The sequence below is a fragment of the Musca vetustissima genome, unplaced genomic scaffold (assembly GCF_032173495.1).
Source record: "Musca vetustissima isolate MV318-11 ecotype Yass unplaced genomic scaffold, APGP_CSIRO_Mvet_v1 utg698, whole genome shotgun sequence".
Classification (NCBI taxonomy): domain Eukaryota; kingdom Metazoa; phylum Arthropoda; class Insecta; order Diptera; family Muscidae; genus Musca; species Musca vetustissima.
Window position 1 is genome coordinate 207,053 of NW_026885255.1, and position 24,373 is coordinate 231,425.

At 36.8% G+C, this 24,373-nt stretch overlaps 4 protein-coding genes across 4 annotated transcripts; 3 read left to right on the top strand and 1 right to left on the bottom strand.

The window, feature by feature from the left end:
* The first annotated feature begins 2,166 nt into the window (after positions 1-2,166).
* Positions 2,167-2,563, top strand: LOC133332409 (ejaculatory bulb-specific protein 3-like). The gene has a single exon (XM_061540812.1). The coding sequence runs from the start codon at positions 2,167-2,169 to the stop codon at positions 2,560-2,562; it is 396 nt and encodes a 131-aa protein (XP_061396796.1). The 3' UTR covers position 2,563.
* Positions 2,564-14,247: 11,684 nt separating this feature from the next.
* On the top strand, positions 14,248-14,673 carry LOC133332410 (ejaculatory bulb-specific protein 3-like). The gene has a single exon (XM_061540813.1). The coding sequence runs from the start codon at positions 14,248-14,250 to the stop codon at positions 14,635-14,637; it is 390 nt and encodes a 129-aa protein (XP_061396797.1). The 3' UTR covers positions 14,638-14,673.
* Positions 14,674-18,072: 3,399 nt separating this feature from the next.
* LOC133332435 (ejaculatory bulb-specific protein 3-like) lies at positions 18,073-18,441 on the top strand. Its single transcript, XM_061540838.1, has one exon. The coding sequence runs from the start codon at positions 18,073-18,075 to the stop codon at positions 18,439-18,441; it is 369 nt and encodes a 122-aa protein (XP_061396822.1).
* A 3,375-nt stretch (positions 18,442-21,816) lies between these two features.
* Positions 21,817-22,197, bottom strand: LOC133332413 (ejaculatory bulb-specific protein 3-like). Its single transcript, XM_061540816.1, has one exon. It carries the CDS (start codon positions 22,195-22,197, stop codon positions 21,829-21,831), a length of 369 nt encoding a protein of 122 aa, XP_061396800.1. The 3' UTR covers positions 21,817-21,828.
* Positions 22,198-24,373: the final 2,176 nt, after the last annotated feature.

Here is a 24,373-nt window from a genome sequence, read left to right on the forward strand (position 1 = left end):
CCGATATTGATAATTTTTTGTAGGGAGATTTGATACCCTGTGAGAATCCAAAATATCAAATTACAGCCAAATCGGTTGAAAAACGAGACCACTTTCCCAAAATATCGAATTTTGAAGGGTGCCTTTAAATGGGGGCTACCCTAAAAAGTGGTTCAATGTTGATACTTTTTGGTAGGAAGATTTGCTAACCTATGAGAACACAAAATACCATATTACAGCCAAATCCTTTGAAAAACTTACCCAAAATCCTCCAAAATACGAAATTCGGAGGTTCCGTTATAAGGGAGCTACCCAGAAAAATCGACCAACATTGATAATTTTTGGTAGGAAGATTTGCTATCCAATGAGAACCAAAAATACCAAATTACAAACAATTAGGTTGAAAAACGTGTCCAAGCTCCTCAAACATCGGAAATATGGGAGGTACCATTATATGAAGGCTACCCTGAAAAATCGACCAATATTGAACATTTTTAGTAAAGAGTTTTTCCAGCAATTGAGAAACCTAAATACCAAATTACAACCAAATCGGTTGATAAAAGTATCCAAGGTCCTAAAAATCCGAAATTTTGTAGGTACCGTTATATGGGGACTATCCTAAAAAGTGGATCAATGTTTATAATTTTTGGTAGGAAAATTCGTCACCCAATGGGAAACTATAATACGAAATGACAGCCAATTCTGTTGAAAAATTTGCCTAAACTCCTCAAAAATCCGAAATTTTGAAGGTTCCGTTATATGGGGACTAGCCTAAAAAATGGACCAACATTGATAATTTTTGAGGAAAAGAAAAAGAACACGATTTTCCACTGCTGATGAATTTTTCTTCATTGGCTATTTTCTGATGAGTCCTCATACCTCGATATTTTTTCGATAGAATAAAATTTGGTCCTCAGCTTTACTGAGAAATTTTTTTCCTATAATAAAAAATCGGTACTCAGCTTCAGAAGAATTTTTTGCAATAAAATAAAATCGGTCCTTAGCTTCAGAAAGTATTTTTCTATACAAACAAAATTCGGACCTCAGCTTCACTGAGGCTATTTTTTTCTATAAAAAAAAATTCGGACCTCAGCTTCACTGAGGCTAGTTTTTTTCTATAGAAAAAAATTCGGACCTCAGCTTCACTGAGGCTATTTTTCTTTTCAATGGAAAAAAATTCCGACCTCAGCGTCACTGAGGCAATTTTTTCTATAGAAAAAAATTCGGAATTCCGCTTTACTGAGGATATTTTTTTATATAGAAAAAAATTCGTACTTCAGCTTCACTGAGACATTTTTTTTTTTTTTGGTAAAGAAAAAACTTGGACCTCAGTTTTACTGCGGCTATTTTTTCTATAGAAAATAAATCGGACCTCAGCTTCACTGAGGATATTTTTTGTTTCTGTAGAAAAAATTCGGATCTCCGCGTCACTGAGACTTTTTTTCTATAGAAAATAATTCGGAGCTCATTTTACTGAGGCTATTTTTTTTCTATAGAAAAAAATTCGGACCTCAGCGTCACTGAGGCTATTTTTTCTTTTGAGAAAAAAATTCGGACCTCAGCTTCACGGAGGCTAACTTTTTTCTATAGAAAAAAAATTCGGACCTCAGCTTCACGGAGGTTAACTTTTTTCTATAGAAAAAATTCAGACCCCAGATTCACTGTGTCTATTTTTTCCTTAGAAAAAAATTCGGACATCAGCTTCACTGAGGTTATTTTTTTTTTCTATAAAAAAAATCGGACCTCAGTCTAATTTTTCTACAGGAAAAAATTGGTACTCAGACTATGGGCCTTTGAGCCTTAGTTATCAGATACTATATTACATCGCAAAACAAAAATTGGTTCAAGTTTCTGAAGCAAATAAGATTTTGTTGGTTTTGTTTTTATTTTTAATTTTTGTAAACATAACCTTCAAAATCGTAACAAGACAGCTGATTAACCTACAAAACGTCATCGGCAATAACATGTCATTAAAAACTGGAACTAAAATAAAAACCAAAACTGATTTGCATTCGATTTTAGGGTTTTTGGTGCAAAGCTGCACCCAAACAACAACAACAATAATATCATAATTAATAAAAACATTAAAAAATACAACAACAGCAATAACAACAAAAACACATGATTACTTATGTATGTTAATCCCCTTGTTTTCCACACAGTCAAAAAAACTAACAAAACCTGAAAATGAAACTCCTACTCATCACCGTCGCCGCCGTCTGCTGCTTCGCCATGGCCACAATGGCCGAAGAAGAGCAGCAGTACACCAACAAATACGACAATGTCGACTATAAAGAAATCTTGAAATCGGATCGTCTCTTCAACAACTACTACAAATGTCTGACCGATGAAGGTAACTGCACTCCCGATGGCCGTGAATTGAAAAAGATTTTGCCCGATGCCCTGCAAACTGCCTGCTCGAAGTGCAGTGATAAACAAAAGGCCGCTGCCGAAGAGGTAGCCCGTTTTGTCATCGAAAACAAACCTGAGGAATGGAAGGTTTTGCAGGCTAAATACGATCCTGAGGGTGTCTTCTATGCCAAGTACAAGGATGAAGCTGCCAAGCGTGGCATTAAGGTCTAAGTTTGAAGACAATTTAAAATGAAGATCCTTTAAAAAAATACTCCTTAGTTGTAATGGCGCCCAATAGGTCTAATGAATTTTTCCATTATTTCCAAAGAATTTCTCATTGTTATTGTTTGCATTTTGTTTTTCGTTTATAGAATTAAATTGAGGTTTTTATTGTTTTTGTTATTTTGTTAAAAACAACAACAACAAAATAGAAAACATCAAATAAAGTATTAAAATCTAAAAAAAACAAATAAATTATTTTTAACTTATTTCAAGTAAATCATATATAGGGATCAAGAAGACCATCGACGTTATTATAACTGCCATCGTAGCCCCGGACAGAGGTCTGATTTTTTATTTCGATTTCATTTCATAAAGAAAACGGACTTCAGTTCACTGAGCGAAATCATTTTTTTTTGTGAGCTGAGATCCGAATGTTTTTTAGACAAAAAATAACCTCTATGACTTCAGTCCATAGATTTTTTTCTATAGAAAAAAATAGCTTCAGAGAAGTTGAGATCCGATTTTTTTCTATAGAAAAAATAACCTCAGTAAACAGAGGTCTGATTTTTTTGCTATTGAAAAAAAAAATACATCAGTGTGCTGAGGTCCTATTTTTTTCCATAAAAAAACCGAAGTAGGAATTTTTTTCTAAAAAAAAGTCTCACAGAAGTTGAGATTCGAATTTTTTCTATAGAAAAAAATAACCTCAGTAAACAGAGGTCCGATTTTTTTGAGATTCGAATTTTTTCTTAAGGAGAAAATTCCTCAGAGAAGCTGAGGTCCTATTTTTTTTAAGCAAAAAATTGCATCATAAAAGCTGAGGTCCAAATTTTGTTTCTATAGAAAAAATGAGCTGAGGTCAGATTTTTTTCTGTAGAAAAGAGAAGCTGAGGCCCGAAAAAAATTTGCCTCCGAATTTTTTCTTAAAAAAAATTTGAGATGAGGTCCGAATTTGAGGTCCTATTTTTTATAGAAAAATACACTGAGATCCGTTTTTTTTATTTTTAATCAAAAAATTACCTCAGTTAACCGAGGTCCGATTTTTTCTATTGAACAAAAAATAACCTCAGTAGAAAAAATAACCTCCATCGAAAATGAGAGAAACTGACGTCCGAAACTTTCTTTTAAAAAATAGTCTCAGAGAAGCTATGATCCAAATTTTTTCTTTTGAAAAAAAAATTCAAAGAAGCTGAGGTCCGATTTGTTTGTAAATATGTTTGTAAAATTAGCAATATCGATCCACTTTTTAGGGTAGCCTCAAAATACCGAAATTTAAAAGGTACCTTTAAATGGCCAAATTTCGGTATTTTAAGGCTTATGTAAGGCTACCTCCCTAATTTCGGCATTTTTTTAGTTTTTGGCCTTGCTATTCATCCGAATTGCCTGTAGTTTGGTATTTTGAGGTATTATTGGGTAGCAAGTCTTTCTACCAAAAATTATCAATATCGATCCACTTTTTAGGATAGCCACCATTTCGGTATTTTGAGGAGCTTGCGCAAATCTCTCAATAGAAGTCGCTGTAATTTGGTATTTTGGGTTCTCTTAGAGTACCAAATTTTCGTACCAAAAATTATCAATATCGACTATCTTTTTGGGGTAGGCCCCATATAAAGGTATCTTTAAAATTTCGATATTTTGAGGAGTTTGAATAGGTTTTTGAATCGAAATGGCTGTAATTTGGAATTTTTAGTTCTAATAAGTTATTAATATCGATCCATTTTTTTAGGGTAGGCCCCATATAAAATCTTCCTACCAAAAATGATCAAATTTGGTTAACTTTTTTGGGTATCCCCCATGTAAGGCTACCTCCCGAATTTCGACATTTTGAGAGTTTTTGGCCATGTTTTTAATCGGAATTGGCTGTAATTTGGTATTTTGAGGTTTCATCGGGTAGCAAATCTTCATACCAAAAATTATTAATATTGATCCATTTTTTAGGGTAGGCCCCATATAAATTTACCTCCTGAATTTCGGTATTTTGAGGAGCTTGGGCACGTCTTTCAATGGTATTGCCTGTAATTTGGTATTTTGGGTTCTCTTAGAGTAGAAAATCTTTCTTCTAAAAATTAGCAATATTGGCCCACTTTTTAGGGTAGCCCCCATATAAGGGTACCCTCCCATAATCGGTATTTTGAGGATTTTGGGCACGTCATTCAATGGAATTGGCTGTAATTTGGTATTTTGAGGTCTCATTAGGTAGCAATTCTTCGTACCAAAAATTATTAATATCGACCCACTTTTTAGGATAGCCCCTATATAAAGATACCTCCTGAATTTCGGTATTTTGAGGAGCTTGAATACGTTTTTGAATCGAAATGGCTGTAAATTGGTATTTTGAGTTCTAATAGGCTAGCAATTCTTTCTACCAAAAATTATCGAAATTGGTTAACTTTTTAGCGTAGCCCTCAGGTTACCTTCCGAATTTCGGCATTTTGGGAGTTTTGGGCACTTTTTTCATCGGAATTGCCTGTAATTTGGTATTTTGGGTTCTCACTGGGTTGCAAATCTTACTTCCAAAAATTATCAAAATTTTTTAACTTTTTAGGGTAGCTCTCATGTAACGTCGTCACCCCCTAATTTTCGATATTTTGGGGAGCTTGGGCGCCTATTTCAACCTAATTGTTTGTAATTTCGTATTTTGGGCTCTCTTATGTTTCTACAAAAAATTATCAATATTGGTCCCATATAAGGGTACCTTCTGAATTTCGGTATTTAGAGGAGTTTGGGCATGGTTTTCAACCGATTTAACTTTAATTTGGTATTTTGGGTTATCAGTGGATAGACAATCTTCCTACCAAAAATTATCAATATTGATCGACTTTTCAGAGTTGCCCCCATACGTCGGTATCCCCAGAGTTCGGAATTTTGAGGAGTTTGTCCATGTTTTTCAACTAAATTGTCTGCAATTTCGTATTTTAGATTCGTTATTAGGTATACATTTTTCCTACCACCTTCCTGTTTATGGTGTAGAGTGTGTAAAAAGTTCGGTCCACCAAACTAAACTTTTATTGGCATCTTATCAACCACCATCGATTTACACTTTGTCACACAAGAATTAAATTTTTTGGCCAAGTCTATGGTAGCTTTGGCCCGATAACATAAATCCTTCAAACCGGGTGTCATGCTACGGCATAGGCCCACAAAAACTGAAAGCACGTGTCTTATTTTGAAATTAAAAAAAAAAAACAAAAATTTAAATCAATGTCACCCAAAAAAGTCACACGCCAAACAGCAAAAAACAACAAACAAATTAATAGATTTCAAAATTAGTGTGTTCGATGGTGTTTTGAAAAAAAAAAAATCTCTGAATCACACAAAACACCGAAGTGCAGTGGATAATTGGGTTAAGCTGCAACTGGTTTTGAAAAATTTGTTATAAATTTATTTCTAATTCCGGTGTTCTCCAACATGACATGTTCGTTCTAATACATATCTACATATTAATTAACATATTATACATATTTAACTAGAAATCGACGTCGTTAGTTGTTGTTTTTTTGCTATTTTTTATTTGTTTATTTATTCGATTTGAAATCATTCGATAATTTCTAAGTTATTGATGACGAAGTCGCTCCTTATCCTCCGTCCGTTGTGTGTTTATTCGCATGTTTTGTGTTTGTCTGTCGGTCTGTCTCCAATATTGTTGTTTATCTAATAATTTAACAATATTGAAAAAATAACAACAACAAAATAGTATATTCAAATATTAACTGTTACTTTTCATTGGAAAAACATTCAATTTCAATACAAAAACTTCGATACTGACAATTACACATGACAACAACAACAACTGAAAAATAAGAGAGCCATTGCGTATGTCAATATTTTTTACACAGGGAGCGAGATCTTGTTTAGCGGGTAGTTATGGAAAAATTATTGCACTGCTTACAAAACAGTAACAATAACAACAACAATTTTAAGATTTTTTTTGGAAAAAACCCCATACCATGAAAAAAAAATTAAATAAATAGTCACAACAAGTAACGACCGAGTAATTCTGTGGAAAAGTCAATATTTCATATATCGTGAACTATCACGACAACAACAACAACAACGTACTCGTAATGTGAGATTTGATGTGACATCGCGACATATGGACATGCGCAACGTAAATAAAAAAACAACAACTTATAGTTAAATAAAAGTTTAATTTACTTCCAGTTAAAAAAAAGGATCTTCAAAAATCTCCGGGAGAAAAAATATTTTTAAAAAAATCCACCCCTTGGTTACTTTGCATACTTAGCTGGCTTGTGACAGAACTTTCGTTCCATAAACCAAGCTTAAAAACAATTTCTTTTGCGCAGTTTTTCCAGTTTGAAAGATTATATTCGGCAATGTTGCCTTCCGCTTTGTCTTTCCATCTTATTCGTGGCCTTCCTCTTCTGCGTGAACCATAAGCTGGTTCGCTTTTATATGCCTTCTTGGCTGGGGCATCTTCATCCATTCTCACAACATGACCTAGCCAACGTAGTCGCTGCAGCTCAATACGTCTAACAATGTCAATGTCCGAGAATATCTGGTTCATTTCGGTATTTTGAGGAGCTTGGGCACGCCTTTCATCGGATTTGCCTGCAATTAAGTATTTTTAGGTCTCATTAGCTAACAAATCTTTCTACCAAAAATTATTAATATCGAATTACTTTTTAGGGGAGCCCACATATAAAGGTACCTCCTGTATTACGGTATTTTGTGGTACTTGGGCACGTCTTTCATCGAAATTGCCTTAAATTTTTGTTTTTTTTTTATTGGGTTCTGTTGTGGTAGCAAATCTTCTCAGCAAAAATTTTTAATATTAGTTTACTTTTTCGGATATCGAACATATAAGACTACCTCGCAAATTTCCGCATTTTGGGAAGTTTGTCCAAGTGTTTCAACCGAATTGTCTGTAATTTCGTATTTTGTAGACGTTATTGGGTACCACCTTCCTCGTTATGATGCAGAGTGTGCAAAAAGTTCGGCATCTAACCAACCATAATCGATTTACACTTAGTCGCACATGAAATACCTTTTTTGGGCCAAGTCTGTGTTAGCTTTGGCCCGATAACATAAATCCTTCATTCGACGGCGATATTCACCGTCGACGCAGATCGGCCCGTATATCTTTCGGAGAACTTTTCTCTCAAACACTCTAAGAGCTGCCACATCTGCCTGCGAAAGTACCCATGCTTCAGATCCATATAATAGCACGAGTATTATCAACGTCTTGTAGAGTGTGAGTTTGGTCTGGCGGGAGGTGGCCTTGTTTATAAACTGCTTACTCAGACCATAGTAGCATCTGTTGGCCAAAACTATCCTTCTCCGAATTTCAAACTGATGTCATTCGTGTTATTTACGGCGGTACCAAGGTATATAAAATCTCTACCTACCTCGAAACTGTCGTTCTCAAGTTCCACAGTTGGTCTGAGCCTACTGGACGTCTTGTGCGTTGATACCATCAGCTTAGTCTTCTCACCGTTTACTGTCAGACCCACTTTGGCAGACTCCTTCTCAATTTGTTCAAAGGTGGCTGTTGCCGCTCTCAGTGTTCGACCCATTATGTCGATGTCATAGGAGTAGGCGAGTAACATGTGTTTGGTGTACAGAGGAGTGTCATTTCTGTTCACTTTTGCCTCTCGTATGACCTTTTCCAGCAGGATGTTAAAAAGGTCACACGACAAACTGTCACCTGAATCCTCGTTCGGTATTAAAAGGCTCCGAGAAGTCATTTCAGACATTAAATGCTGATCGCGTGCCAGTTAAAGTTATCCTGCATACCCAAATTAATTTTGCAGGAATACCGAACGCAGACATGGCTTTAAACACCTCTGAACGGATAGGGCTGCCGAATGCGGCTTTATAGTCGACGAATAAGTGGAATGTGTCGATGTGTTTTTCGTGGGTATTTTCCAGGATTTAGAGCAGAGTGAAAATCTGGTCAATGGTAGATTTGCCAGGTCTGAAGCCGCATTGGTATGGTCCAATAATGTCATTGACCATTGGCTTCAGTCGTTCACACAGTACGCTGGATAGGACTTTATATGCGATGGGAAGAAGGCTAATTCCTCTATAGTTGGCACATATCGTCTTGTCTCCTTTTTTGTGCACGGGACACAGGATGCTGAGGTTGCAATCATTGGGCATGCTTTCCTCAAGCCAAATTGTACTAATCAGCTGGTGCATGCTCCCTACCAGCATCTGACCACCAGTCTTGAATAGTTCGGCTTGTAAACCATCGGCACCTGCTGCTTTATTATTCTTCAGCCGATTGATTGCTATTCTGACCTCATCTTGGCTGTGTGATATACACTCTATACCACCATCTCTGATTGGTTTTGGGGTATCCCCTTCACCGCTACTATTTGATACCAGAAGTTTTTCAAAATGCTCCTTCCAGATCCTCGACACGCTGTCTGTATCTGTCACCAGGTTTCCTTCTTCATCTCTACAGGAGGATGTGCCTGCACCAAAGCCTTCGGCTTGGACTTTTACCCGTTGGTAAAATTTTCGGACTTCATTCTGACTCCTGTACATCTCGATTTGCTCACGCTCACGTTTTTTTTGTTCTTTCTTCTTTTTTTTCTGAAAATTCGTTTCTCCTCTCTCTCCTTTTCTCTCGATATTTCTCCATCACATTACGTGTTGCTAATGTCTGCAGGGTTGCCCTACACTCTGCGTTTTTGACATCAGTAGCATTACGACACTCCTGATCGTACCATGGATTTCTTGATGGTGGTTTTTGGAACCCAAGTGTTGCTTTTGCTGGGTAATGGTCCGTTGATATTCGCTCCTCGGATCGATCGAACGTCTAATATACTGGACGAATGCCTTCCGTCTATCACAACATGGTCAATTTGATTTCTCGTTGCTTGATCAGGAGAAATCCAGGTGGCCTTGTGTATATCGAGCTGCTTGAATTTGGTGTTTGCTGCCGCGAAGTTTATCAACCTCATGCCGTTGTCGGATGTTTCTTCGTGGAGGCTGAATTTTTCGACAGTGGGACCAAAAATTGTTTCCCCTCCGATTTTTGCATTAAAATCTCCTAGCAGAATTTTAATGTCATAGCCAGGACAGCGATCGTATGATGTTTTTAGGCGCTCGTAAAATATGTCTTTTGGTCCGCTCATCTCTTCGGTCGGAGCATGGACGCAAATAAGACTGATGAAGAAGAACTTCGCTTTTATTCGAATTATAGCAATTCGCTCATCTACTGGGGTGAATCTGGAGACGAGGTCTTTTATTCTCCTATTAACCATAAATCCGCAGCCAAATTCGCGTTTCGTTTCATGGCAGCTATAATACAGGGCGTAATCATCTGATTTACTTACGCCTGTCCCTTTCCATCGCATTTCCTGTAAGGCAATAATATCGGCTTTGTACTTCTTGAGTACATCCGCCAAAGCGAAAACTGCGCATGTTCTGTACAAGGTGCGCATATGCCAAGTACAGATTCGCAGATCGTGGTCGTCAACATTAGGGGGGTTTGGTTTTCTTTTTTTTTTTTTGCTTTTTCATAGTAGGAGGAGTTTTCAGAGTGTGGTCAACTAACCTGACGCCTCAACCCATTTTTTTTATAGTTCTTATGGGTGAACTCGCGGCACATATCAGCTCACCCCAGGTGGCACCGCGTGGAGGTCAGTGTCCACAATTGAAATGAAAGAGGGACCAAGATAAGCCTGGACTTCGCCATGTTAAAGCCAATCAGAGCCGTTGCTTGGTATCTATCAACCCCGTATTGAAAAAAAATTAAAAATCCATGCCTCAAAAAATATTTTTAAAAATATTTCCCCCATTTTTATCCCACATGTACCTCAAGGCAACCCCTTTTATCTTTATAAAAAATATATATACCTACATATCTATGTATGCACGATATTTAATGTTTATTTTTTGTTTGTATTGTTGTTGTTACTTTATTATTATTTTTTCTTCGTATTTTTAATTTTATTTGTAAATCACGGGAGATCACCTGGGGTGAGATTATTGGGTACAGAGTACAGAGACATTAACACACCAGACAGCCACCAGGCGCAAGCGACGTCATAGTCCAAGTGGTAGTCCCACACACACACATACATAAACAATTAAAGTGACCACCAGTATTGAGCTGCTCAAATAGTTGGATTTCAGCAGCGTTTATTTTTTCAGTCTCTCTCTCTCCCTCTCTCTTCCCAATTCAGCTGAATACCACGGTGACACAATTCAGCCACAGCCGGCTTAAATTCAGAGAAACAAAAGCCCTAACCATAGACTACTGAGGCTTGTAACACCTAACCCGGTGTGGTCACTAATATAAAAGCCGGCTAGATTCTGAACCTGAAGTTAGTTGTCTTTGGTGTTAGCAGCTTTGAAACCAAAACAAAAAAAAAGTATTTTTTGGAATTACTTGAAAAAAATACCAAAAAAAACTTGTAAGTTGATTTTTTGCCAAAAAAGAAAAAATTAACTGAAATAATTTTCAATTTGTGGTTAAGTGTTAACGAGTGTGTCCATGTGTGCAATTTGTGAGCTTGTAAAGATTTCGCAAAATACAAAAAATATTACAAAATATTTAATAAACAAAGAAGAAGCAAAAAATATTTTTTTGCACAAAAGTGGTGTTTGGAAGAAATCATTGGAAATCGAAGGTGTTGCAAAAAATTTTAGTTGGGATACAATTTTGAAAAAAAATGTCGAAATTTTGTGTGTCGGAAAAATAATAGTTTCACAACTATAGTTGAGTTCTCTGTGGGGATTTTCGAAAATCTCCAGGATAAATACAAATATAGGGATATATAAATCAATAAAAAATAGTCTATATAAAATAATTTTTATAGCGAGTTTAGATCTTCCCGAAACCCACATTTTCTCAAAATTCGCAAATTTACCGATCAAATCCATTTTTTTTGGAATTTTGTGGGGATTTTGATAAATTACCGGGGAAAATAAAAATATGGGAATCTGAAAGGTTAGACAATAATGCATCAACCAATTAAGGTTTTTGAAATATAAATTTTTATTATTAAAAAAAATACACCATTTGGAGATCATCACCATAAGGAGATCATAATCCCCGTGGGGATTTTACAAAATCTCCAGGATAAAATAAAAATATAGAAGACAAATTAAAACTTAAAACTTTAAGAAGTTTTTACATTCATCCAAAAAATGAGTGAAAAACAAAATAAAAAAAATCTGAATTTTAAAAATCAGGACTTTAAAAAAATCTCAGAATAGCCTCCAAAATTTGGATATTTTAAGGGCTTTCCATCTTATCAAATAAATTGGACTAATATTGGGGGTTGTCATATGGTAGTAAATCCTCCTACAAAAAATCATCGATATTTCTTCACTTTTTGTTATAGCCTCCATATAACCCTACCTTCCGAATTGTTCAAAATTTTTAACCAAATAATTTGTAATTTGACATTTTAAGTTCTCATTGTATGACAAATCTTCCTACCAGAAATCAAAAATATTGCTTCGCTATTTAGTCTAGCCTCCATATAACCCTACCTACCGAATTTCGGAATTTTTAGGATCTGGGTATGTTTTTAAATTGAAATTGCTTTAATTGTGTATTTTGAGTTCTAATAGGCTGCCAAATCCTCCTACCAAAAATAATCAAAATTGGTCAACGTATTGGTGTAGCCCCCATATAACGATACTCTCCGATATTCGGTAATTTGAGGTTCTTGGGTACGTTTTTTTAACCAAATTGCCTAAAATTTAGTTGTTTGGGTTCTCGTTGGGTAATTAATGTCCCCCCGAAAAATTATTTAAATCAGTCAACCTTTTGGTATGGCCCCCAAATAACGATATCCTCCAACATTCGGAATTTGAAGGTTTTTGGACACCTTTTACAAGCGAATTGGTTGTAATTTTGTATTATGGGTTTTCATTGGGGTGAAAATCTCCTAATCAAAAATTACGAATATTTGTCAATTTTTTGGTATTGTCCCCATATAACGCTACCTTCAAAATTTCGGTATTTTGAGGATCTTGAACACAGTTTTCAACTTAATTGACTGTAATTTAGTATTATCGATTCTCATAGGCTAGTAAACCTTCATACCAAAAATTATCTGTATTGGTTTACTTTTTAAGGTAGCCCCCATATAACCTAACCCCATAAAATGCCGAATTTTGAGGATCTTGGACATGTTTTTCAACAGAATTGGCTGTAATTTGGTATTTTAGATTCGCATAGGGTAGTAAACCTTCATACAAAAAATTGTCCGTATTGGTTTACTTTTTAGGGTGGCCCCCATATAACCGAACCCCCTACAATTCGGAATTTTGAGGATCTTGGACACGTTTTTCAACCGTATTTCCTATAATTTGGTATTTTGTGTTCTCATTGAGTAGTAAACCTCTCTACCAAAAATCAAAAATTTAGGTTCAATTTCTAAGGTAGCCCCCATATAACCGAACCCCCGAAAATTCGGAATTTTAAAGATCTTGGACACGTTTTTAAACCAAATTGCTTATAATTTGCTATTTTGAGTTCTCAGTAAATGTCAAATCATCCTACCAAAAATAATCAATATCGGTCCACTTTTTGGTGTAACCTCCACATAACCGAACCCCCTAATATTCGTAATTTAGAGAATTTTGAGCACGATTTTCAACCGAATTGGCTGTAATTTGATATTTTCGATACTCATTAGGTGCCAAACTCTTCCAAACAAAAATGGTCAATATCGATGCACGTTTTGGTATAACCTCCATATAAATATACCCTCCGATATTCGGAATTTGAAGGATCTTGGGGACATTTTTCAACCGAATAGGCTGTAATTTGGTATTATTGATTCTTATTGGTTAGTAAGCCTTCCTACTAAAAAATGTCTATATTGGTCCACTTTTAAGAGTTACCCTCATATTACCGAACCTCCTAAAATTCGGAATTTTGAGAATTTGGGCACGTTATTAAAGCCAATCCGCTGAAATTTGGTATTTCGGCATCTCACTGGGTACTAAAGTGTCATTTTTTCAAAGATCTCAAATTTTCTTTCGGTAAAAACAATCGCCAATTTCTAATTCTTGCTTTTATAGAGGTATTCATTAGGCCGAGCACCCACTGTGGCACCCCAAACAAAAGTAAAATTTGACCTATATTTTCTCTCCTTTGTAAAAAGTCGTTCGTCGTTTTAACCGCTTCTTTGGTCTCTTTGCACCAAAACTGCTGCCTTACCGATTTCTGGTTTTTGTTAACAAGCTGAACATACATTGTATATTTGTATAAGTATGTGTATGTATGGGTACGACTGTAAATTGCAATTACATAATGTAATTTATTTTCAATACGCAGACGTAAAGCTTGCCGGTTTTATACAAAAAAAAATATCCCCTACCAGATTTATGTTATGGGAAATGTACCAAAAGCAACAACAAAAACAACAACGACGTCGATGTCGACGACGACTGGGTAAACAACACCAGTTGCCCTTGCAACTTTTTTTCCAACACTTCGATGAAGCAACAAACCGACGAACAAATGATTTGTTGATCAGGCAATGACGTTTCGAACAAACCAACGATCAATTGATCGATCGGAACGAACAATCAATTGATCAATTTTGACAAAAGCCGGCTTTTGCAATCGGAATAATGACTGGCAGTAATGTACACACACACTCACACACACACACATCGACACATAAATTGATTAACTAAATCCCCCGTAACATAATTATGATTTTATTAATCGATTTTCTTCACCTCTTGACAGACAACATGAAACTCTTCGTTGCCGTCATTGCCCTCGCCTCCATGGCCATCTTGGCTGTCTCTGCCGAAGATAAATACACCACCAAATACGATAACGTAGATGTCGATGAAATTTTGAAATCCGATCGTCTATTCAAAAATTACTACAATTGCCTGATCGATCAGGGCAAATGTACCCCAGATGCCCGTGAACTGAAGAAGTCGCTGCCCGATGCCCTGAAAACCGAATGCTCCAAGTGCAGTGAGAAACAACGTCAAAATTCCGATAAGGTCTTGCGTTACATCATCGACAACAAACCCGAAGAATGGAAGGTGTTGCAGGCTAAATACGATCCCGAACAGACCTATTACAACAAATACAAGATTGAGGCCGAGAAGCGTGGCATTAAAATCTAAATTATTTCCCGCACCACACCACACCACACCGCACCCCACACCTTTTTTAAAATCATTCAATAATTTATTTCCCCACCCTGAAAACGGAAGTATTTTTCACGCATCCTATTGAAATTTTCAAATTGATTTGAAAGTCGTTTTTGATCATCGTCATCAGCTGTGAATTTAGGGCACTTCTTCCCGCCTTCCTTCCCTTTCTCTGTACTTTTTTTTAGTTTTTAGTTGACCAATTATTATTTTTTTTTTAATTTAAAACAAATTCCAAAATTGGCTGTTATAAAAAAAGAAATAAATATTTTTTTATAAAAAATAATAAAAATTTGGTTTGATTTTTTTAAATATTTTTCAGTTATTTTTCTCTAACTCTGGCGGAAAATATTTAAAAAATTTTATTTGGGATAGATTTCGGGACGTGGAATTTTTAAAAACAAGGTCCTATCAAAGCCGTAGATTTTATAAAAATATTTCTTCGATGTCCTATCAAAGGCGTGGATTTTTAAAAATATATTTTCGATCACCAAAGCCTTTGTTTTCTTTAAAATATTTTTCCACTGTCTATCATAGCCTCTGATTTTTTCAAAATATCGCGCTATCAAAGGCGTTGAGCTTTCTAAAACATTTTTTCGAGGTCCTATCAAAGGCGTGGATTTTTAAAAGTTATTTTTTCGAGGCGTGAATTTTTTTAAAAATATGTTTTCGAGGCGTGAATTTTTTTAAAATATGTTTTCGAGGCGTTGATTTTTTAAAAATATTTTTTCGAGGCCAAAGACCGCCATAAATTAATCCGTGGTACGATCAGGAGTGTCGTAATGCTACTGATATGAAAAACGCAGCGTATAGGGCAACTCTGCGGACAGTAGCAGCACGTAATGTGATGGAGAACTATCGGGAGAAAAGGAGAGAGGAGAAACGTATTTTCTGAAAAAAAGAAAGAACAAGAAAAACGTGAGCGTGAGCGTGAGCAAATGGAAGTGTACAGGAATCAGAATGAAGCCCGAAAATTCTACCAACGAGTAAAACACCAAACCGTAGGCTTTGGTGCAGGCACATCCTCCTGTAGAGATGAAGAAGGAAATCTGGTGACAGATACAGACAGCGTGCTGAGGATCTGGAAGGAGCATTTTGAAAAACTTCTGATATGAAATAGTAGCGGTGAAGGGGATATTCCAGAACCAATAAGAAATGAAGGTATACCACCTAACCAAGATGAGGTCAGAATAGTAATTAATCGGTTGAAGAATAATAAAGCAGCAGGAGCCGATGGGCTACCAGCCGAACTATTCAAGACTGGTGGTCAGATGCTGGTTAGGAGCATGTACCAGCTGATTAGTTCAATTTGGCTAGAAGAATGCATGCCCAATGATTGGATCCTCAGCATTCTGCGTCCCGTGCATAAAACAGGAGACAAGACGATATGTGTCAACTATAGAGGAATTAGCCTTCTTCCCATCGCATATAAAGTCCTATGCAGCATACTGTGTGAACGACAGAAGCCAATGGTCAATGACATTATTGGACCATACCAATGCGGCTTCAGACCTGGCAAATCCACCATTGACCAGATTTTCACTTTGCGCCAAATCCTAGAAAAAACCCACGAAAAACATATCGACACATTCCACCTATTCGTCGACTATATGGCCACATTCGACAGCCCTATCCTTTCAGAGGTGTTTAAAGTCATGTCTGCGTTTGGCATTCCTGCAAAATTAATTTGGGTATGCAGGATAACATTAACTGGCACACGATCAGCAGTTAAAATCTGAATGGACCTCTCGGAACCCTTTAATACCGAACGAGGATTCAGACAAGGTGACAGTTTGTCGTGTGACCTTTTTAACATCCTGCTGGAAAAGGTCATACGAGAGGCAAAAGTGAACAGAAATGACACTCTGTACACCAAACACCAACTACACCAAGACATAATGGATCGAACACTGAGAGCGGTAACAGCCACCTTTGAACAAATTGAAAAGGAGTCTGCCAAAGTGGGTCTGGCAGTAAACGGCGAGAAAACCAAGCTAATGGTATCAACGCGCAAGACGTCCAGTAGACTCGGGCGAACTGTGGAACTTGACAACTACAGCTTCGAGGTAGTCAAAGATTTTATATACCTTGGTAGCGCCATAAACAAAACGAATGACATCAGTTTTGAAATTCGGAGAATGATAGTAATAGCCAACAGATGGCACTATAGTCTGAGCAAACAACTCAAAAGCAAGGCCACCTCCCGCCAGACCAAACTCACACTCTTCAAGACGCTGATACTACCCGTGCTGTTATATGGATCTGAAGCAAGGGTACTTGTGCAAGCAGATGAAGCAGCTCTTGGAGTGTTTGAGAGAAAAATTTTCCGAAAGATCTATGGTCCGATCTGCGTTGACGGTGAATATCGCCGTCGATTGAACCATGAGTTGTACCAGCTATCCTCTGACATCGACATTGTTAGACATATTGAGCTGCAGCTACTACGTTGGCTAGGTCATGTTGTGAGAATGTATGAAAATGCCCCAGCCCAGAAGGCATATAAAAGTGAACCAGCTGATGGTTCACGCAGAAGGGGAAGGCCAGGAATACGATGGAAAGATCAAGCCGATGACAACATTGCGGAAAATGGTTTTTCAATTTGGAAAAACTGCGCAAAAGACCGACGCGCCTGGAAATCTTTTCTAAGCTCGGCTTATGGAATGAAAGTTCTGTGAGTTCGAGGTCCTATCAAGCCTAACCCAAGGCGTGGATTTTTTAAAAATATTTTTTCAAGCGTAACCCAAGGCGTTGATTTTTAAAAAAAATTTTTTTAAGCCTAACCCATGGCGTGGATTTTTTAAAAATATTTTTTCAAGCCTAACCTAAGGCGTGGATTTTTTAAAAATAGTTTTTCATGCCTAACCCAAGGCTTGGATTTTTTAAAAATATTTTTTCAATGTCCTATCAAAGGCATGATTTTTTTTTAATTTTTCTAAAGTCCTCTCTTGAATTTGTTATAAAAATTTTTTTTGAACCTAAACTTTCGGGGATTTTTTTAATTAGCTTTTGTAATTTTTTAAATATTTTGTTAAACTTCATTTATTCATTTTTCTATTAAAATTATTATGACTCATCATTATTATGAATCAAAAAGTAATGAAACCTGTTTCATCTCAGAGAGTCAGAGACCCTTCTTACGAACGTAAGAAATTTTCAAATTCGAACATTTTCGTTTTAGAATATTAATCAGGTTTGCAAATGACGTTAATAAAAAATCAAATGCATTTGCATTCTGCTGAAGATTTAACATATAAAATGATGGGCAATTGAGATTTCAAATTAGTCTTCTACCTATAAGCATTCTAGCAAGGTGAATAAAATTAAAAACAAAGAATTTTAAAACAAATATTCGGAAATAAAAAAATAAAAATTTTGTGAAAAAAAAAATTAAAAAAAAAAATTATCAAAATGAAATACATCTACCTTGCCTATATTGTTGCTGCCTACATGATTGTTGCCACCACGGCCCAGGGAACCTACACCACCAAATATGACAATGTCAACATCGATGAAATCTTGAAATCGGATCGTCTGCTTAACAATTATTTCAAATGTCTCATGGACAAGGGTAGCTGTACTCCAGAAGCTCAAGAGTTGAAACGTGCCGTACCGGATGCCCTGCAAACGGAATGCAGCAAATGCAGTGAAAAACAGAAGCAGGCCATTCATAAGGTGGCCAATTTCCTTATCGATAACAAGCCGGAACAGTGGAAGCAATTGCAGGCTAAATATGATCCCAATAATGTGTATTTCAATAAATATAGAAATCATTTGTAAATGTTTGGAGCAAAGTGAGAGAGAGAGAGAGAAATGTGTTGGAAATAATAATAATAAAAAAGTTTAAAAAAAAATTAATAATAAAAAAATCGGAAATGGAAAAAAATTGTCTTAATTACTTAGCTGGCTTGTGACAGAACTTTCATTCCATAAGCCGAGCTTAAAAAAGATTTCCAGGCGTGTCCGTCTTTTGTGCAGTTTTTCCAATTTGAAAGACCACATTTGGCAATGTTGGTCTTTCCATCGAGGTCTTCCCCTTCGTTCGTTTTTTATATGCCTTCTGGGCTGGGGCATCTTCATCCATTCGCACAACATGACCTAGCCAACGTCTAACAATGTCCGAGAATAGCTGGATACAACTCATGGTTCATTCGACGGCGATATTCACCGTCAACGCAGATCGACCCATAGAAGTTTCGGAAATTTGTTCTCTCAAACACTCCAAGAGCTGCCTCATCTGCTTGCGAAAGTACCCATGCTTCATATCCGTATAAGAGCACGGGTAGTGTCAGCGTCTTGTAGAGTGTGTGTTTGGTCTGGCGGGAGGTGGCCTTGCTTTTGAGTTGTTTGCTCAGACTTCTACTATGGCCTGAGCAAACAACTCAAAAGCAAGGCCTTCACAATCCTTCTCCGAATTTCAAAACTGATGTCATTCGCTTTATTAATGGCGGTGCCAAGGTATATAAAATCTTTGACTACCTCGTTCCACAGTTGGTCCGAGTCTACTGGACGTTTTGCGCGTTGATACCATCAGCTTGGTCTTCTCGCCATTTACTGCCAGACCCACTTTGGCAGACTCCTTCTCAATTTGTTCAAAGGTGGCTGTTATCGCTCTCAATGTTCAACCCATTATTCCGATGTAAACGGCGTAGGCGAGTAACATGTGTTATTGGTGTACAGAGTGCCATTTCTGTTTACCTTTGCCTCTCGTATGACCTTTTCCAGCAGGATGTTAAAAAGATCACACGACAAACTTTCACCTTGTCTGAATCCTGGTTCGGTATTAAAGGGCTCCGAGATGTTCTTTCCGACTTTAACTGCTGATCTTGTGCCAGTTAAAGTTATCCTGCATAGCCTAACTAATTTTGCAGGAATGCCAAACGCAGACATGGCTTTAAACACCTCTGAACGGATAGGGCTGTCGAATGCGGCTTTATAGCCGACGAATAGGTGGTATGTGTCGATGTGTTTTTCGTGGGTTTTTTCCAGGATTTGGCGCAGAGTAAAAATCTGATCAATGGTGGATTTGTCAGGTCTGAAGCCGCATTGGTATGGTTCAATAATGTCATTGACCATTTGCTTCAGTCGTTCACACAATACGCTGGATAGCACTTTATATGCGATAGTTGGCACATACAGTCTTGTCTCCTTTTTTGTGCACGGGACACAGGATGCTGAGTTTCCAACCATTGACATGCATTCTGTCTTGCCAAAATGTAAAAATCAGCTGGGGGATGTGCCTGCACCAAAGCCTTCGGTTTGGTGTTTTACCGTTGGTAAAATTTTTGAATTGTTCTGACTCCTGTACATCTCGATTTGCTCACGCTCACGTTTTTCTTCTTCAGCCTTGATTTCTGAAAATAAGTTTCTCTCTCTCTCTCCTAGGTGGTATAATTCTCCATCGCATTTGTTGTTCTGTCCGCAGGGTATCCTCTTCACTGCCATGGGTATTTGAAGAAGCTTTTCAAAATGTTGCTTTTGCTGCACTTTGTAGCAGCTGTCTGTTCTTTGCCAGGATTCCTTCTTTATCTCTACAGAAGGATGTGCCTGCACCAAAGCAGTTGGGTAAGTTTTAGCCCGTTGGTAGAATTTTCGGCTGCCTGTTGTGTTATCAGCTTTTCACGCGTCACGTTTTTCGTGTTCATTGGATCACTTTTGGCTGCCAAAATACGTTTCTCCTCTCTCTCGGACTTTTCTAAAACACTGGATGAATGCCTTCTCCATCACACATTACAATTTGATTTCTCTGTCTGCAGGGTTGCCCTATACGCTGCATTTGTATATCGAGAGCTTGAATCTGGTGCTGGATTTCCATGGTTTCTTTGCTACCGCGAAGTGTTGCTTTTGCTGCTGATGTTTGTATGAAGGCTGAATTTTGCCACTGTGCTGAATATTTTCCCTTTCGATTTTTGCATTAAAATCTCCTAGCAGAATTTTAATGTCATGGCCAGGGCAACGGTCATATGCGGTTTCTAGGCGCTTGTAAAAAATGTCTTTTGGTCTGCTCATCTTCGTCTTCCGTCGGAGCATGGGCGCAAATAAAACTGATGTAGAAGAACATCGCTTTTATACGGATTATAGCATTTCGCTCATCTACTGAAGTGAATCTGGAGACGAGGTCTTTTATTCTCCTGTTAACCATAAAACCGCAGCCAAATTCACGTCTCGTTTCATGGTAGCTATAATACATGGCGTAATCGTCTGATTTACTTACGCCAGTCCCTTTCCATCGTATTTCCTGTAAGGCAATAATATCGACTTTGTAGTTCTTGAGTACATCCGCCAAAGCGAACACTGCGCCGCCTGTTCTGCACAACGTGCGCACATTCCAAGTGCAGATTCGCAGATCGTGGTCCTTTATACATTTGCGGGGGTCGTCAACATTGGGGTGGAGGGGGGTGGGTTGATTTTCTTTTTCGTTGCTTTTTCATAGTAGGAGGTGTTTTCCGAGTGTGGGCAACTAACCCGACGCCTCAACCCATTTTTTTACAGTTCTTATGGGTGAATTCGCGGCACATATTAGCTCACTATTTCAATGGATGATAAAAATAGTTACCCCAGGTGACACTGCGGGGAGCTCAGTGTCCACAATTGAGTTGAAAGAGAGACAAAAATAAGCCTGGTCCCTTCCCCATGTTAAAGCCAATCAGAGCCGTTGCTCTGGCCTATGCCACCACTCCTATATAAGGACCTCCGAAAAACAATTCTAAGAAATTCACGCTTTTCATAGGACTTCGAAAAAAATATTTTTTTAAAAATCCATGCCTATGATGGGACCTCAAATTTTTTTTTTTAATCCACTCCTATGACCATGTTAGGACCTCGAAATAATATTTTTAAAAAATCCTCGCCTATGTTGGGACTTTAAAAACTTCAGGCCTAAAAAATACCTCAGAAAACATATTTAAAAAATCCACGCTATTAGGGTGCAAGAAACCCTATTTTTGAATCGAGGCCTATATTAGGGTGCTTGAAAAAATATTTGTAAAAAATCGCCACTATTTTAGAGCTTTAAAAAATATTTAAAAAAAATCATATTTTTAAAGTATTTTAAAATATCATAATTTTATTGATTAAAATCAAATGTGAAAAATCGAAAAAAATATAAAATGATTGAACACAAAACTTATTGCAAATAAAGGCCTCTCATCCTCTTCCTGCTGCAGCTTACAAATGTTTCTTGTATTTGCCATAGTAAACATTATCGGGATCGTATTTGGCCTGCAATTGTTTCCACTGCTCCGGCTTGTTGTCGATCAAAAAGTGGGCCACCTTATCGACAGCTTTCTTTTGCTTGTCACTGCATTTGCTGCATTCCGTCTTCAGGGCATCGGGTATGGCTTTTTTCAATTCTGCACCCTCTGGCGTGCAGCTGCCCTTGTCCATCAAACAATTCAGATAATTATTCAAAAGACGTTCCGATTTCAAAATATTATCAACATCGATGTTGTCATATTTCGTGGTGTACTTATCACCGGCAGCGATGCTGACAATCAGGAAGGCAGCAATGACAAAGGCAACGGTAAGGAATTTCATGTTTGATGGAGCTGTAAATCAAACACACACAAAAAATCAGGATAAACAGGAAGTTATTTTTGTGTTTTTTGCGGAACACTTTTTATCCTTTTTTGGAGAGTTACAGATTTTTATTTAATTTTTTTTATTGCTGTTGTTTTTGTTTTTTTTTTTATGTTCACACTCACTTTATTTGATGTTCGCTAATGTTGTTGTTTTTAATAAACACTTGCTACTAATTGTAGAACAATTTTCACGCCTCCCATTTATATCGGAATTCTAGCCGATTTCGAACAAAGCCAACCGCATTTCATTGTCATTTGGCGAAACTTGATTTCTCAATTCGCTGCAACTGTTGCAAAGTAGTTAACTAATCCAAATAGGTTGTTAGGCCTATATCACTTTTCGCAATGCAGGTTTTTTTCTTTTCACCTCTAAAAAAATCTGAAAAATAAAATTTAATATTTTTTTCTTTCAAATAAATGGAAAATTTCCATATTAATTGTTTATGGCAGGGGCGTAGCTAGTCCTATTTTTTGAATAAGGATAAAGGTTCTAAGAGAAATACTTAAAGCTCGAGAAATTATAAAATATTTGAAACCTCCGAAAATTGAAAGAGGGGTTGGGCTCCCCCCAGCAGACCCCCTTCTACGACCCTGTTTTTTAATTATGATTAAGTACATATAATATGCACAACCAACCAACAAACATGCTTAAACATTATTAGACTGTCAATCTAAATGAAGATAATACTGAGATGCCATAATCCGATACATTTGTTTAAGGTCAGTTTAGAAATTTATGAGCCGGACAATGACTTGAAAATTGAATTAGGTCCTCGAAAATATATTAAAAAACGAGTAAGGAAAGTAGTAAAGTCGCACGGAACCGACTGTATATGATACCCTTCACCACTTTGGGTATATTTGACAGATGATTCCTAACAGACGTTGCATTTTTGAAGGACCCATATAATGAAATTGGATCCATAAACATGTCATTCTGCAACCGATACTATATTTTTCAATTGGTCAGATATAGAAGCTATATCTAAATCTGAACCGATTTCAGGAAACTTAACATACATCATTCTAGAACTGTGCCAAATATCGTGCAAATCGAAAGATATCTACATTAAATCGGACGGAAATATATATGTGGGCTATATCTAAATCTGAACCGATTTTCACGAAACTTAACACACATCATTCTAGACCTAATACACTGTGCCAAATTTCGTGCAAATCGAAAGATATATAGGGACTTTGGTGCAACATCTACATTAAATCGGATGAAAATATATATGGGAGCCGATTTTCACGAAACTTAACACACATCATTCTAGACCTAATTCATTACACTGTGCCAATTTTCGTGCAAATCGAAAGATATATAGGGACTTTGGTGCAACATCTACATTAAATCGGATGAAAATATATATGGGAGCTATATCTAAATCTGAACCGATTTTCATGAAACTTAGCACACATCATTCTAGAACTAATTCATTACGCTGTGCCAAATTTCGTGCAAACCAAAAAATATAAAGGGACTTTGGTGAACCATCTAAATTAAATCGGATAGAAATATATATGGGAGCTATATCTAAATCTGAACCGATTTTCACGAAACTTAGCACACATTATTCTAGACCTAATTCATTACGCTGTGCAAAATTTCGTCCAAATCGAAATGTATATAGGGACTTTGGTGCACCATTTACATTAAATCGGACGAAAATATATATGGGAGCTATATTTAAATCTGAACCGATTTTTCCCAATTTCAATAGGGTTTGTCCTTGGGCCAAAAAATCCAAGCCTTGAAAAAATATTTTTTAAAAAATCCGAGCCTTGAAAAAATATTTTTTCAAAAATCCACGTCTGCGATAGGCCCAAAAAATATTTTTTCAAAAATCCACGCCTTTGAAAAAATATTTTTAAAAAATCCACGTCTTTGAAAAAATGTTTTAAAAAAATTCACGTCTTTGAAAAAATATTTTTAAAAAAATCCACGCCTTTGAAAAAATATTTTTCAAAAATCCACGCCTTGAAAAAATATTTTTCAAAAATCCACGCCTTGAAAAAATATTTTTCAAAAATCCACGCCTTGAAAAAATGTTTTTCAAAAATCCACGCCTTGAAAAAATTTTTATAAAAATTCCACTCCATGAAAAAATATTTCTTTTAAAAAATCC